General features: G+C 46.4%; 1 protein-coding gene across 2 annotated transcripts in view; it reads left to right on the forward strand.

Moving 5' to 3' along the window:
- The first annotated feature begins 933 nt into the window (after positions 1–933).
- The window catches only part of dusp8a (dual specificity phosphatase 8a), a 40770-nt gene continuing 24913 nt past the window's right edge, over positions 934–16790 (forward strand). The window contains exons 1-3 of one of the 2 annotated variants that reach the window (XM_084477754.1): positions 934–1142; positions 7341–7780; positions 14725–14863. In XM_084477754.1, coding sequence (XP_084333880.1) covers positions 7541–7780; positions 14725–14863 — 379 coding nt within the window. In that variant the 5' untranslated portion in view covers positions 934–1142; positions 7341–7540. Of the gene's footprint in view, positions 1143–1372; positions 1400–7340; positions 7781–14724; positions 14864–16790 lie in introns of those variants that run through there. The other variant, XM_084477755.1, reaches the window with a different exon arrangement.

The following is a 16790-nucleotide window of genomic DNA, read 5'->3' on the forward strand; positions in this document are numbered from 1 at the left end:
TTCATGCCGGGATGATGACATGCTATACGTAGGCCTACACTACCTGTTTATGATACTGGTGAAGCTATTATATATATATGTATATAAATTATATGATATTACATAATATATAAATATATATTTGAAAAAATAATAATAATTTCGCATTGGCCTACTCACACCGCTAGATGGCAATCTATACAGAGCAATGGTTTACTTGTCCATAGCCTTTGCGTTCAATTAAACTGAGAAATTAAAATAGTGTATGGGGATATTTAAAGGTTCTGTTTACAAAGTTAAACGAATTAAGCGAGATTATGCAAAAAATATATAATTGTCTTATTTTAAAGTTGTGCATTGGGGAGAAGGCTATCATAATGCATTTCATGTCTTTGGAATACATCAAAATATCCCTTTATTTGCGGGTTGCAAGAGATAATCGTAGTCTAGCCATTATAAATTAAAACCGACCCTAAAATGTGTTGAAATACCATTTACCACTAAGATAATGAGGGGAAAGTATGCTTTATGCTTTGACTTTTGAACAACATTGGGTCCTTTTTTTCCATGACATTCTAGTGAAACAGCAGTCAGTTCGTGTCTTCATCTTAGTTCCTGCAGCGGTTCAGAGCTGCGTGATGTCGGGGTAGCCCACCGCCTGCACGCGAGGAGATCACGGGGAGTCATTGCACACGTCTCCTTTAAAAGCCAGTCTGTCCTTTTAATCTACGGATCACAAGGCTGACGTCAACTAACCCCCGAGCCATCGGCCCTGATTGGCTGAAAATTACGTCAACCTGTTTTTTTGTTTCACCCGCTGAACCATGACCTCATCCTTAGTTCATGTAAGTGCTAAAGTGCACCTTCTGAGTTGCCGCGATTTGCTAATACCTAAATGCTAATCCACCCCGCCCCCTATCATCTGAACTGTAGTTTTTTTCTGCTGAGCAATATCTTTGAATGATTGTTTTTATTCTAAAGCTGTCACTTCTCGAGCGGCGACGGTGACAGCTGTACAGCAGGCTACCCTTGCCCTCGACCCCCATGACAAGTAAACACTGCCCCCCCACACGCCTTTAGCACTTGAATGAAGAAAAATGCCGCCTGGCTACGGGTCGCCCGGCTACCAACTCAAGGCTGTATGAAAGCCCGTGGACGCAGAGGTAAGTTTATACATAATGAGGGAGCCGTTTCTAACAGTTTGCTAGAAGTGTGCATTGCCTTTTCTCATGGACGCAGCTAACGTCGGCTCTCTGAGCGCCCCGGTCGCGCGCGGCGCGCTTGCGCCCCCCTGCCGCTAGTCTGCCCATGCGCGTTCTGTCATGCACCCGCTTTATACAGGGGAATAAACGTCAAACAAGGAATTACCGATGTTTTCATAACAGCCTTTCCAATTGGTTTATGTGAACCTCGTTTCAAGGTGGGTTAAATTTATTTAATATTTCTTCTTATTCTTCCATGCTGCCCGGATCGTAGTTTTTATTCATAGGATCCTTCCTTTTTTGCATGCTGATCTACACGTCACAACAACTGAACATTAAATCTAGCGCATTGTAGACAGGCTCCGCATCTCACACACACACTGCCGCGGTTAGAGAACATTGCGTCTAGTTACTATATTTCTCTGGTCATTAAATTATGGAAAGTAAAATAGTCGAGCATTGCCAGTGTTCTATTCTTATTCATAATCTAGGTCGGTTTATTATAGTGCGGTACGGCGCTCAACCCCGTCTCTTATTTCTGCCTGGCACAAGGCAATGTTATTGTGGAGGCAGACCATAATACCCCATCACAAGTGAATCGCCCTCTTCATTGTTATTTTATCATCAGTATTGGTTCATATGCTGTGATTCTAATATATTCTTCTCCGAAATCGTTGTTGTATTTGTTTGATATGTGTATATACTAAATTAGCTTTATTTAACATGTTAACCAAATCACCCCATTCTGTTGTTATGATGAGCGAGCCGGTGATCATTATGGTTATAGACTCATCTTTGAGGTTTTCATTCACAACAACGCATAGGCCTACAGGATGTGCACTGTTTGTGTCGCAAGGGCATTCCTATACTGCTAATAGTGTATTGAAATGGCAAACCATAAATGCTGTTTTCATATATGAACAAATTGATGCAAATTGAATGAAATGTCCAAATATATTTGCAATTGATGTCATGCGATGAGATTTATTGCTGTTGTATTCCACATAATGACTTGGTCCACAGTTTAGTGAACCTTGCTATAAATCAGGAACTTGACATCAAAGGAAGTCTGCAATGTTCCTTCATCTGTTCTGCACTCTGACCTCTCGGCGTTATCTCTGTGCACATACCTGACCCGAGATGCTTACTGTATAGAATGCTGCTGGGGTGATGGATTCCTAGCTCCATAAGTTCTAGGATTAATCCCCCATTCCATTACCTTAAGCCTCATCAAGCAAGATGCTGATCAGAGGCAGGTCATTAAGGAGCTGGTAGGGCTCTGCTCCTGCTCCTTATTCACTGTCTAACCCCTACCTGCTCCTTTATGACCTGTCTCTGTATTCACTGTCTAACCCTTACTGCTATTTAATGACCTGTCTTTGTATTCATTGACAGACAGACCGACAGACATAAATACACATAAACATACACACACAGCAGGTAGGGGTTAGACAGTGAATACAGAGCCAGGTCATTAAAGAGCAGGTAGGGGTTAGACAGTGAATACAGAGCCAGGTCATTAAAGAGGATGGGGTTAGACACAGTGACCACAAGAGACAGGTCATTTTGGAGCAGGTAGGAGTTAAACAGTGAATACAGATACATGTCATTAAGGAGTAGGTAGGGGTTAGAAAGTGAATATAGAGCCAGGTCATTAAAGAGGAGCCATGTTAAACAGTGGACACAGAGACAGGTCATTTCGGAGCAGGTAGGGGTTGGATAGTGTATACAGCGATGGGTCATTAAGAAGCAGGTAGGGGTTAGACAGTGAATATAGAGCCAGGTCATTGAGGAGCAGGTAGCTGTTAGACCGTTTATACAGAGACAGGTCATTAAGGAGCAGGTAGGGGTTAGACAGTTTATACAGAGACAGGTCATTAAGGAGCAGGTTGGGAACCTTTTGTAAATGACAGTGATACTGGGAAATCTAAGTGGCAAGAATAGCTTTGGGCGTAATTGTTATAACTACTAGTACACTGTTCACAGTGTTGTTGGTTTTCCCTAGGGCCCGGCTGGGTGACGTTATGCATTGGGTTAATGAATAATGTGGAATAATGTCTCTCTCTCTCTCTCTCTCTCTTGCTCTCGCTCTCTCTCTCTCTCTTGCTCTCTCTCTCCCTCTCGCTCCACTGTATGATATGGCACCAGTGACCAGGCCACTCTTCTCAGCTGCGCCTTTGATATAATTGCTGTGTCTCTCTGTGTCAGATACAGTTGCTTCCTCCACATTGTCTCGTTGACATATTGGAAGCAACTAAGAGTACTGGCTTTTCTCCCTCCCTGGTTGGCCCATTGTTGTGGGGCTGTGACGGTTAAGCCTGTTCGGCATGCAGATGATGAGTTACACTTTTTGAATGAATACTGTGTGACAGGCCTGTGGGCTATTTGCAGACATGCCCCTATTACCGTGTCTTCTTTCTTCTCCTGCATTTGAATTGAGTGTTTGATTGGCCTTTTATCAAAAAATAGCAGTAATCCAGCAGAGCTCATTTCCGAATCAGTGTTACATTGAATGTATTGGAGGTCACGTGGAGTGAGACATAACAATCCAGTGCAACAGTTCAAAGCGTTCATGCTTTATGTTTTCAGTAGCTGCGTTAGGGGTGGGGAGGGGGGGGGGGGGGGGTGTTGGTGTGCTTTAGCCTGAAGGACCTGCTCGGCAGACTGTGAGAGTGGTTATATAAAGTGATGTTAATAGCTTCTCCTATGCTGTCATATTTAGGCTAACCTCGTGCTTCTCGTTTGGCTAGTGTTGGGCTTAATGATCACTGTTTTGGGGCACACCTCCACCTCCCCCCCACCCCCCCCCCCCCTCCGCTTCTCTCAGCCTGGCTGTTTCTATGGCAACTGCAAAATCTGCTCAAGTCTGCATACTCTCTTTCCCTCCCGCTCACTGTTTGTCAGATCCAAGAGAGGTTTGTTTGTTTGTTTGTTTGTTAGTTTGTTTGTTTGTGTGCTGGGTCTAAGATGGAGGAGGGGAGCCAGGTTATTTTCTTCTGGTTGAACTGAAGGCTGCTGGAGAAAGGATGCTATAGAGGCTGGGCTTCCTTGCGCTCCATCTCTCTCTCTCTCTCTCTTTCTCTCTCTCTCTGGTTGTTATTCTCTCGTCTCTCGCACCATCAATCATTCCCTCCTCAATCCCTCCCTTTTCTTCCATCCGTTTGTCCCTTATTTGGCTGTGCAAAAGTCCACCTCGTTTAGTCCATTGTATGCTGAAGAACAGTTTATTGTCTCCCAGTCTGTCTGTTCTTTTGTGAAAGTCATATTTTTCCCTTAATAAATATATTCCTTAATAAATATGTAAATCAAAATTAAATCAAATTTCAAATAAGTACATATTTCTGACACTTTCCATACAAAATTAGGCTGGGTTTATTGAAGTTTGACCGACAGATTTCTGTTATGGCTATTATTATCTTAGAGAGAGAGAGAGAGAGAGAGAGAGAGAGAGAGAGAGAGAGAGAGAGAGAGAGAGAGAGAGAGAGAGAGAGAGAGAGAGAGAGAGAGAGAGAGAGAGAGAGAGAGAGAGAGAGAGAGAGAGAGAGAGAGAGAGAGAGAGAGAGAGAGAGAGTCATTTAAACATGGCTGTAGAGGCATGGAGTCACACCTAGGTGCTGAGCCCAGAGAGGGAGGGAGGGAGGGAGGGAGAGAGAGAGAGGGGGACAGCAAGAGAGAGATGCTGTTCATGCAGCGTCATGTGTAGGGCTGGGTAGTGGATGGGAGAGCCAGGCAGCGCTAGCCGGTTCGCAAGCCCAGCTGACATCCTCCTCAGGGCTCCTACTCCTCCAGGTAAGGCAGGAATTACCCATGCTGTCGGATGTCATTGAAGCTGTGGGGAGGTGGGCTGCTGCAGGGGCGAGTCATTCAGATTCAGGGGATATGAGGGAAGTGTGTCCACGAGTATCGCAGGAGAGAGAGAGAGCGACAATCTTATGTCGTTGTGTTCGACTCCGGCTGCTTAGCTGCACAGCACGATGGCCAGCATTGGCTAAAGCATGACTTTATGACACAGCATTCACTGGCAGATTCAGTGGCTCCATGGCCATATTTGCTCTGGTTTTGGTTAACTGTGAGATGTATCTTGAAAGCTGGACAGAGCGTGGTGTGATTTTGATGATACTTCAATATTTAACCTGAGATGGTTAAACCGTTTGGATTGCATAAACATTTCCTGTTTATGCACTTGCAGCTGTACTGCAGTTCCCTATTAGTGTGTGTGTGTGTGTGTGTGTGTGTGTGTGTGTGTGTGTGTGTGTGTGTGTGTGTGTGTGTGTGTGTGTGTGTGTGTGTGTGTGTGTGTGTGTGTGTGTGTGTGTGTGTGTGTGATCCCAGACTAGTTTCCCCTGCAGTGTTTCTGTGTTCGGGAAGGTTGCCAGGCACCAGCTGTACATGCACATCCATGTGAAGTGCTTGGTTCATGTAGACCCTGCCCCTACGGTCGAGGAGGTGTGCGCTTTGTCTAAATCCTCTATCATTTATTTTATTTGTTGTAAACAATTTCATAAAATCTGAAAAAATGTAAATGATTTAATTTAAGTTATAAAATGTTATCAATGTAACAAAAGCAAATATGAAAAATAAACGATAACATAATATTCAGCCTTTGGAACAGTGTTTGTTTGTTTTTGTTTGTGTTCGGCGTTCATTGGTTCTGTCAATCTGCCACCCCTTTACTCTCCCTTTCTGTCTAAAAGTTTAACGCTCCATTTAGACTCCAGAGGCTTTAATATTTGATGTCTCCTCGTGCCTGAGAATGAATAAAACAACAACTACGGGCGTTATCCTCTGACCTCCTCATTGGGGCTTTGACTCAGGGTTGCCCAGGGAGTGTGAAAATGCTTTGTGTTGGGAGTTTGAGCTGAGTTGGATTTGCTACTTTGTTCATTCATAGCACTTGAGGAGAATCTCTAGGGTGCTAATTGACTATTAATTAAAAGACTTTGAATAAATGGTCAATATATAATTAATAATATATGAATGATTAAACGAGACCATACAGGTCTGTTTATTTTTGAAACTTTTTTGTATGTGATTTTAGTGAAAAGCTATTGTTTGTAGGTTTGTAGGAGTTGGATGATAACTTTAAGCAATCACGGCGGATTTAGCAAGACACACTGATCAAGCATGTTCTGTGGAGAAACAACCAGCCGGCTATATTTTCTCATTATTCTCTCAATATGCACTGAAAACCTCTGCAATAATTTTATGTTCTCATTATGGAAGACATTGAAATAAATGTATATGCAATGCAATGACACTTATGTATAAGTGTCATTGCATTGTTATCGACTATCTAACAATCATTCTGTGTCTTTCTTAGAAAAACGTGTGTGTGTGCGCACGCGCGTGAATGTGCGCGCTCTGGAAAGATTGCTGAGAATAGACAAGATGCACACAGGTGATAGAGATGGGTAGAAGCCATTTATCAAGTTTGCAATCAGGCTATCCCTCGTCGTCCTACTCTTTGTGACACACACACATACACACACAGGCATACATAGGATGCCACAAGAGCCAAGAGTTGTGTCCAGACCTGCTCCCTGAATACCCTGTCTTAATTTATCTTACACCCTCAGTTTCCTGTTTCATGTGCACAACAGAGCCCGCATCAAACCACACACACACACACACACACACACGTACACACACACGTACACACACATGCACACACACACACACACGTACACACGCATGTGCACAGACACTGACGCACACGTGCACAATGCCAGTACAAATGCCATTTCTATTGTTAAGCCAGTGTTGTGTGTGTGGTGTTTTGGTTACGTGTGATATTTCCTTCTGATGGTAAGACAGATTAGTAGTAAGCCCTTGGGGTGATTCAGTTGGCTTCTGAAGTCCGGGAATAACTTGTCTTTTAATAGCTCTGTTTAGAATAGGAGTTATATTTGCACACAAAGTGATCAAAGTCAAAGGGAGCTAGTAAAAGTGGCGGATATGTAGAGAAGCCACTGGATGCACTTGACTGTGAGCAGCACTGCGTTTGAAGTTGAACATGAATCATGTCGTGGTCTGCCAGAGGCTCTGTCATATGTGCCAGTGTGTGTTCACCCTTGTCTCCCTCTAACAAAAGCCCACGACTAACTTGGATCGATAACAAAAGTAGAATCAAAACATAAATCTCCTGTCTTTGTGTTGCAGGCATCATGGACCTCCTGAAGAAATCAGCTCCGATGGCCACCTTCGTCCGCTGACCCCCTTCCTCCTCCTCCTCCTCCTCCTCCTCCTCCGACATCGGCCCCTTCACGCCCGTCACCCGCCATCCCTCCTCCATTCTGCACTGTGGTGCGGCTGCACCGCACGCCCGACACAACCCCCTCACCCCCCCACCCCGAGACTCGATGGCAGGGGAGAAAGGGCATAGTAAGCAGCGCAGCGCCATGGACATCAAGCGGCTGGCGGGGCTGATCCAGCGGGGCACGGGCCGACTGCTGGTCATCGACAGCAGGACCTTCTCCGAGTACAACGCCTCGCACGTGCAGGGGGCCCTGAACGTGTGCTGCTCCAAGCTGGTGAAGAGGCGGCTGCAGCAGGACAAGGTGTCGGTCACCGAGCTGCTCCAGCCCAACGGGAAGGCGAAGGTGAGTGTCCCCCCTGCCGACCGGCCTCGGTAGCATGGGAGGGAGGGAGGGAGGAAGGGCTTAAGGTCGCTGGGAAGAAGGGAGGGAGCAAGGTGTGTAGGAAAGAAGGGAGGGAGGGAGAAAGGAAGGGGGAGTGAGATAATGTAGTGGATGCCGCTCCCAACTCAAAGGGACTTTAAGTATCAAAGGGAGTTTGATCCCCCCCTACTGTTGAGCAAGATGGACAAAATTGCTGAACACCTTACCCGCGGTGCTCCTCAATGACAACTGAATCCACTGTAGGTATGAAAGGCTTGTATAAAAAATATAAGAAAATTCTAAAAAAATAAATAAAAAGCGCAAAGTAACGGTGTTACCGGGAGCTATGGGAGAGAACCCAAGACTAGTATCTGAGCTGCTATCAAGGTTAATTTAGTTCACATGCCAGAGTTTGCATGATGTAGTTTGCATGGCAAGTCGGAACTTCATGCACAATCTGCGAGAGCTGTAGGGGTATGACCTTCGCTCAGCGGGGACTGTGCTTGGCCTTGAATGCCTGCAAGGGTTTCCTTGGACACATTGCAACATCATAATTTTATGGTTGAACTAAAATGTCAGTTCCAGGACTCGAGGCTTCTGACGATACAGCGTACAGATCTGATCTAGTTCCTCTTCTGCAGAGGTTACAGTGATTTGCTGCTTTTGTGATTTGCTGCCTTTAGAAGAAGGTGTCTATCTTCTTGTGTCTATGTCATTGTAGTTATTGTAGTAGATCTCTTAGGTCTACGATGTATTATTAATCAGTGGATTCAACACAGTTTTTATTTTCTAATAAAGAAACGCGAAACCCTGTCTCCTTAATGCAACTCATAAAAAAGCACCCCATGATGCATTATATACAGCTGCTTCACCTTAAAGTGTTAGAGTGTTTCCCGAAACAGTTTTTATTTTGCATCACTGACAAATCATTATTGTCTGTATGCGTTTCTGCATGGGCAGAATACTGCAGCACAGCACAAATGCTGTAGTAAACATCCTGGAGAATATCCTGGTGGAGGATTCCTTGCATTCCACCTGACAAACACAAACCAAAAAGAAATATGCTAGTGTATGTTGGCTTGTTTGGTCACAACCCACAACCTCTGTCACCAACATTTGAAAAGTTATCGCATGCAGATAGCCGTCCATAGAAGCTATGCTCCACACAGCCAGAGGCACTCAAGCCCCTGATTCGACTCCAGAGTGTTATTTGGGTACGCTGGGGTGTCAATGTCGGTTTATCACCCCATTATTGATTTGCTGACAACATTACGAAGATGATAAAATGAAGGGGTGATCTTGGTGATCGTAATATCAATAATCAAAGTACTGGCGTCCGCCCCCCCTGGGCTACTGCGAGCTGGCCTGGCCCGGAGCACCAGTATCAGCTGGCGCTATATCGGTCCTGCAGGCATACTGTAGCTTTATTGCTTATCAGCGACCATGAAACGGGATCCCGGCGTTTTCCATGACTTCTGCTCTGAATGCGAAGGCCTATTTTCCGTGGTCTGGACACCGGTGGCATGTTAACTCCTGTATTTTTAGTGGCTGTGTGAAACTTAAATGCACTCCGTGGGGGGGGGGGGAATCCAAGAACACGCGAGCAGCAATGGGTGCGTTAGTGTGTACATGTGCAGCTACAGTATGTCCCCATGGAGGCTCAATGGTGTATGGGCTTCTGTGTTTGTTTGCGAGTGTGTCTTTTGCACTTTCATCAATAGTTTTGTGTGTGTGCGAGACAGAGAGAGAGAGAGAGAGAGAGCGAGAGAGAGAAAAAGAGAGAGAGAGAGAGAGAGCGCGAGAGAAAGAGGGAGTTTCGTTGAAGAAAAATATGGACTGTTGGTAAAAAGGCTTACAACATCCTTTTCCCAGAATGCATGCATGTTATTTTGAGGTATACTTCCTCTACCGTGACCCTATCACCGACACAATGATCCCACTGTGCTAATACGCTTCAGGGAACTGCCAGCGAGGCCAATAAGTTTCTATTGTGGTGAACCGTAGGGTGTGAATGGTGACTGATGGGGGAAGATTGTTTCAGAACTTCCTGCCTGGCACCGGTAGGAGGAAGCTGGAGTGTCCCATCTGTTGTTTGCCCTTTTGGGGATTTTATTTCTTTTATTTACATAATCTTTTCTTTTTTTCAATGACATGAATGAACTTTGTCTCAGGCTGCCATTGTCTTCAAGATGCTAATGGTGTACGGAATATGGATATATCATATTGATTATCAACATGTTTGCTATTTAACTGATGCCTAGTTGCTAAAGTGGTGCTGCTTATTACTCTGTAGAGTACTGGAATACTGACTTGTACTGTGCTATTATTGTGTTGTATCCATTGGTGTATCTGATGTTCATGTAAACAGATCAAACAGACACGTTATTGGTTAATTGTATAAGTGAAGTTCCCCCGACACCTTGTGGTTGTAGATCAACCAGAAGCCTGTTATCTGGGAAAGACCTTCAGGGATTTGACACTTTCCACATTCTAACTTCTAACTTCTACTTCAACTTCTAAAAGAGAAATGAAGGTCACTACGACATTAGATCATGTCAGCCTCGACAGAGTCCCTCTCATCAGCTGGATACGTATGTATGGCTTTCCTCTCAATGAAATGGGAGCTGGGATGCTCGGCACTGAATGTACTGCGTGCGTCTGCGTTATGGACATGCAGAGATGCCGTAGCAGTTGGCGCCGGAGTTCAGTCGAGGAGAAAGTGGATGCAAACCGATCAGAAGGAATGTTGATTTGCAGGCGGCACACCCTGCAACTTTCTCCTGCACTCGTCCTGCTTATCCTGCCCATCCTGCCCATCTCTCTTCCTTAGTCTCTCATCTCTCTTCTCTCATCTCTCTTGTCTCGACCTGTCTCCTGGTCTGATCTCTCTCACACGCACACGCACACACACACACACACACACACACACACACACACACACACACACACACACACACACACACACACACACGTTTTGCCCCGGTCTCTTCCTGTTTAACCTTGGTCCAACGGTTGGCTTGTTGTCATGACCCCTCCCCCCCCACTCCCTCCCTCCCCCTCTCTCTCCCCCCCCCCCCCCCCCCCTCCCCCACAGCCAAGAGGATAATGCTGGCGATTAATGCGCGGCTGGATGAAGCTGGAACTAGCCGGGGCGACCAGAGGAGGAGTGTACGGCCCCGGGAGTCCTTTTGTCATTGGCTGAGCATGACATCATCCTCTTTGTGTGGCCACTGTTAGGCCGCGGGCTGGGCACGTGCAGACCGGCTGTGTGGTGTTAAAGCCCCGGCCCCCCCCACTAACCCCCCCCCCAACCCCCCCCCATTGAGCCCATTGAGGGTGCACACACACACACACACACACGAACACACACACACACACACAAACACACACGAACACACACACACACACGCAAACACACACACGAACACACACACACACAAACACACACACACACCCGCAGAGGGCTCTGGGCATCTCCCGGGGCGGCCTGGGACAGACGAGCAGGCAAAGGACATCATTGTGGCTCTTTGTGTGGATGCTGAATGTAGGAAGAGAGAGGAGTGGAGAGCGGCTCAGAGGGTATTCATGGGTGGGCTGCTCTCCCCCCCCCTCATCCTCCACACACACGCATTCAACTCCAATAGCCTGCCCACCTCCTCCTCCTCCTCCTCCTCCTCCTCCTGCATGGCCTCCTTGTCCTGCTCCTGCACTCGTCCTCCTTGCTTCACGCCAGCCCTTCGCCACACTTGATTGGCTCCAATGTGCATTCAGGACCCCCGGCGGCCGAACGCCATCCCCATCGCCCCGCTCTGATACAACCCAGCTCGTCATGGCAACCTGCCCCCCCCCCCCCCCCCCGGCACCACGTTTACAGGACGCTCTCCATAGAGTGATGTAATGTAGGTCAGGGATGGATCGAGTGGGAGAGGCAGAGAGAGGGTGGGGGGTGGTTTCTCTCGTGGGGTGGGCGGGTTTGACATTAACAGTTTTCTATCAGAATTTTTTGGTCGGAGATCTGAGATCCTATTCATAAATCAGACCACATGTGTGACAAAACCGGACTGGACGGAACAGATTTCCAGTTTTGTTTAACCCAGCAGGTGGCGGGGGACGTCATAGAGTGAGAATGTCAGGCTGCAACACAGGCCCGGCAGATGGGGAGGCAGACACACGCACACATGGACACACACACGCACATGCACACACACACATGCACACACACACACACACACTGCTGCAGGCTGCAGAAGACCTCTTAAGGAGCTGCTCTTCCACACCACTACACAGCGCGGAGCAAAGTCATGTAAGATATACTGTTAAGGCACGCCAATAGTTAAACGCTTAAATAATAGAGCATTACACTAATAGACTGTGTGGGCTGGTATGGACAGGTATATGATGCCTGTCTGCAAAATGTATGTGATATCACAGGCTGAACATGTTTTTTCCTGAAAAGATCCTTCTGATGGAACCTTTTTAAGTGGTGACAGGTAGATCAGTTAGGCACGGTCGTGCTTCTGTCTCTGCTAGAGGACTAGAGGGGGTGTGAGGAATGGAGGTAGAGATGGGGAGAGCATGATATGGTGTTGAGCAATATCTGAGGATATACTGTATATATAGATAGATATAGGTTGCTTTTGGCCCTGGTTGTGATCTGTACTGGCTTTGACACTTCAGCATTTAATCCATTTAGGGTAATCTTCACATTCATCATCTTCATCATGCAATGGATATTGCTATTCATTACAAACATGGTGAACCAGCAAAGTAGTGTGACTGGGAGAAAGGAAAATGTGTGTGTGTGTGTGTGTGTGTGTCTGTGTGTATGTTTGTGTGTGTCTATGTCTTTCTATGTGTGTCTGTGTGTCTATGTTTGTCTGTGTGAGTTCATTGTGTTATGCTCAGACTACCATGGCTTCCAGTAGCTAGCTAGTATGTGGTAGATAATACAGAATGTAGGACGTTGCGGTTTGTGTTGACAGGGGTAGTCTGCAATGACTGGAGTGTGGATTGTTTTCAGGGATTAACCAGAGAGCCAACGCAGGGTATTTTTCCCTTTTTTCTCCACTCATTCATTCATTCATTTTATTCAGTTAAATTCTTGTCGGTGAGCCGCAACAAAGAGACAGTATCTGAAGGATCCGGGTGTGTTTGACAAGGTGACGTCACTGTGTGAACAGTTGTTTGTTGAAGGACTGAACAAACGACAGGGCCAACATACAGTTACAGAACATGTTAACAGGTAAACTGTTAATAACAGACATCTTGTCCCATGTTTTATAACTGTCCAATTTTGACGGGGGGGGGGGGGGTGGTGTATGTTCCAGCAGATATCTTGTACAATTCGATTTTCTTCATTACATTGATGTAAATAAGTAATGTTAGAAATGTTGCCCTGGCATGTTTTCTCCATGCTACATGGAGTCAGACCAGAGGGACTGAGTGACTTTTGTTCCTCACAGTGTGAGGGATTTTACGTTGGTGCTTGTTTATGCTCTGAGGAACGTGTGGGGGCTACAGACTCTCAGGCAGTGCCGCCGCTCCCCAGACGCAGAGTACGCAGAGCACGTAGGGCCCCAAGTACCTGGGGAGGCCCCAAGTACCTGGGGGGGCCCTCCAAAATTAAGATTGATAATAATCTGAGTGAATTACACTCAGATTTTCACTGACAGATTTTCTTAGTGTTATTATTTGTGCATTCAAATTCCACCTGCACACATTCCCACTGCATTGTCTTTATCTTTTTACACTTCATATTGTGCCTCATTCTGCAATCGTATATCCCTCTTTCTTCCCATCTCACATTTTTCCTCGGCCTTTAATTAGTTTCCTGTTCCACGACCCTCTCCTTCTTTCTATCTCTCTTTGTTCCCTTTGTTTGACACCTTTTTTCTCCCCATAACATATTGTATTATCTTGCTCCGTCTTCCTCTCTCTCTCTTTCTCACTCTTTTGCACTCTCCCTCTCATGTCCTCTTCCTTCCTCCCAATCTCCCTCCATTTATCCTCCTCTCCTCTCCTCTCCTCTCCTCTTCTCTCCTCTCCTCCCTCCTTCCATCCCTCCCTGGCCCTGGCCAGTGGTGGTTCGATGATGCAGTGATTCATAGCTGCAGTAGGCGTTCCCTCACGGTCATGTGACCAAAGCCTGCCTGACAACATGGAGATCAACACAGCCTGTGTGCAGTGCGCACAGGCACATGGATGCGCACAGACTCACTTTTTCAAGGCCATGCACACGCACACTCACACGCACATGCACCACACACGCTCATGCACACGCACATGATGAACAAGCACACGCACGTGCACACAATACTCAGATGAACGATTAATGGGTAAATGGGTAAATTAATTTCTCATAGATGAAAATGATGATGCGTCAATCACTCAACATCGGTAAATGTCAACGTACATCCCACCCCAAAGCAGTTTATGGACGTTTTGGACATGTAAAACAAGCCTGGTGTGCTGACACAACCCAAATGCTGGAGGAGTCCTCTGCTATCTGTGACAAATCAAGCTGGAGGACTTGGACTTGTTAGGCATTCGGGGACAACCATGCAGACATCTCTTCCTTCATTAGTCCAGTGTGTTGTGGATGGGTGCTGCTAGGTGTTGTCGTGTATTGGAACATCGAGTCCAACATCTTGTTAGAAGACAGAAGTGTGTAAGAGTTAGTCACCCTAATCTCCAGAAATTCAAGGCAGTCTAGTTTTTAATTATTGGCAAAGGTCAAGTGGGTACTCTTGATTCTATATTTTGACACACAGTTTGACTTGTAACAGCCTCTTTGTTGTTATCTAATAAGTTGTTAACAAAAACATAACAAACAAAACAGATGATGGATAATGTACTTCACTCTTCACATTCAATCAAAATAATAACGATGTGAAAATGTGCTTCTTTGTCGGTGTCTGTCCATGCAGGTGGAGCTGGGCAGGAAACAGGAAGTGGTGGTGTACGACCAGAGTTCCAAAGAGGCGGGTCATCTGTCCAAAGATGGCTTCTTGCACATTCTCATGGGCAAGCTGGAGGGCAGCTTCTATCGCGTCTCGCTGTTGACAGGTACGTGTGTGTGTGTGTGTGTGTGTGTGTGTGTGTGTGTGTGTGTGTGTGTGTGTGCGTGTGCGTGTGCGTGCGTGCGTGTGTGCATGCACGCATGTGCATGAGGAAGCAGTATGTCAGTCAACATATGCTTACATGGTCGATCTCTCCAGCCAGTGACCATAGTGGCACTGACTGTCATAGCCCAGTCTGGTCAGCAGATGTCACCAATGAACATCAGGCAAGTTTCCAATACCTGTTGTCCATGGCTGGATTATATCACGCTTATTGTCCATCAACGAATCCTATCCTAATGAAATCACCGATTTCAATTGTACAAGAAAGCATCTGGCCTGAAATAGTCTAATCTGTGTTGTGTCTCGGGTAATGAGATCTTAAAAGCATCCCTCTCCTTGTCTCTCCCCCCCCTGGGGACGCTCGCTCTGGCTCTCTTTCTCTCAGCGAGATGCCCTGCTCTCGCACTCTCTCTATAACACTTTCTTTCCCAACTCCTGCTGATCTCGAGCTGCAGCACAAACTTTTTTCCCTTCAGCCTCATTAAGCAACATTAGCTCGGCTTGTCACAGCAGCGTCTGAGCACAGCAACAGGGAGAGAACAGCGCGCGCTTTTAAAACCCCACGCTGGTACGCCAAAAAGTTCATCTTCCTTTACTGTGACTGCGGCTTATGGGAGGTGATGGATTAAACGCACACACACACACGCACGCATGCACGCACGCACAGACACACGCACAAACACACGCACAAACGCAAGCACAGAGCGCTGCACGTTCAGTGACAGAGGCTTACGAATCGGTCCTAAATACATTGCGGGAGTCACAACTGCGAGTCTCTCCGCATCACTCACACTTCTTCTCCTCCCCCCTGCTTCTTTCTCTCTCCTCGTCTTCTAATCTGGAGGGGTACTTATTTAATTCATGTACAAACGCGTGGAGGGCTGCCTTTAAGCCCTTCACGCTGCTCAGTTGGCAGCAATTAGATACGGAAACACACAGAGACACGCGTAGAAACACACAGCTACACGTGTGTGTGTGTGTGTGTGTGTGTGTGTGGGACTTAAAAATCCAGGATTTTCTCTTTCCGTCTTATTTTGAATGATCTCCTTATCCTCCTTAACGCTAAACCTGTGTCGGCAAATTCCTTCCTTCCTTCTACCTTCTTCCTCTCAGCTTAGCGCTCCTCGTCTTCACTTCCTGCTTGGAAATGAAGGCATCTCACTTCTCTCGCCCTCGTTGGCTCCTCTCTGCTGTTTCCACGACAACAGTGGCAGACTATGTTCCCGCAGCCAATGGAATGGGTTGTTGTTGTTCGAGAGGTGGTCAGTGGAATGACTCGACATGTTCTGTGTGCGTGTGTGTCTGTGTGTGTCTGTGGAAAGCTTGAGGCAGTGTGCATAATATACCAGTCAGTGTATGTGGTAGCATTCATGCCTCTAATGCACTCATGCATGGGATGCTGCAGGACGTGTGTGTGTGTGTGTGTGTGTGTGTGTGTGTGTATGTGTGTGTGTGTGTGTGTGTGTGTGTGTGTGTGTGTGTGTGTGTGTGTGTGTGTGTGTGTGTGTGTGTGTGTGTGCAGCTTCATTGACAAGTTGCATGTCCTATAAGTTATGGATCTGGAATCAATAATCGTTCTTTAGTTTCTATTCATTCGTCAAAACAACCAATACCCTCCATATAGAAATCCCACTTCCTATGCATGGAGGATGTCATCTTGAGGCCTTGTCCCTATGGAGCTGGGGTTTTTGGTGTTTCTATGTGTGTGTATGTGTGTCTTAGCCCCGTGGCAGAGATCTCACATATAGATTCTCACAGGATGTGGGGCTGTGTGCGTGTGAATATGTTTAGCTGATTACTTCATCCACTGTGTGTGTGTGTGGGTGTGTGTGTGTGTGTATGTGTGAGAAACATGGCCCACCACTGGGAGA

This window comes from Micromesistius poutassou, assembly GCF_964030765.1.
Source record: "Micromesistius poutassou genome assembly, chromosome: 13".
In the NCBI taxonomy this organism is placed as follows: Eukaryota; Metazoa; Chordata; class Actinopteri; order Gadiformes; family Gadidae; genus Micromesistius; species Micromesistius poutassou.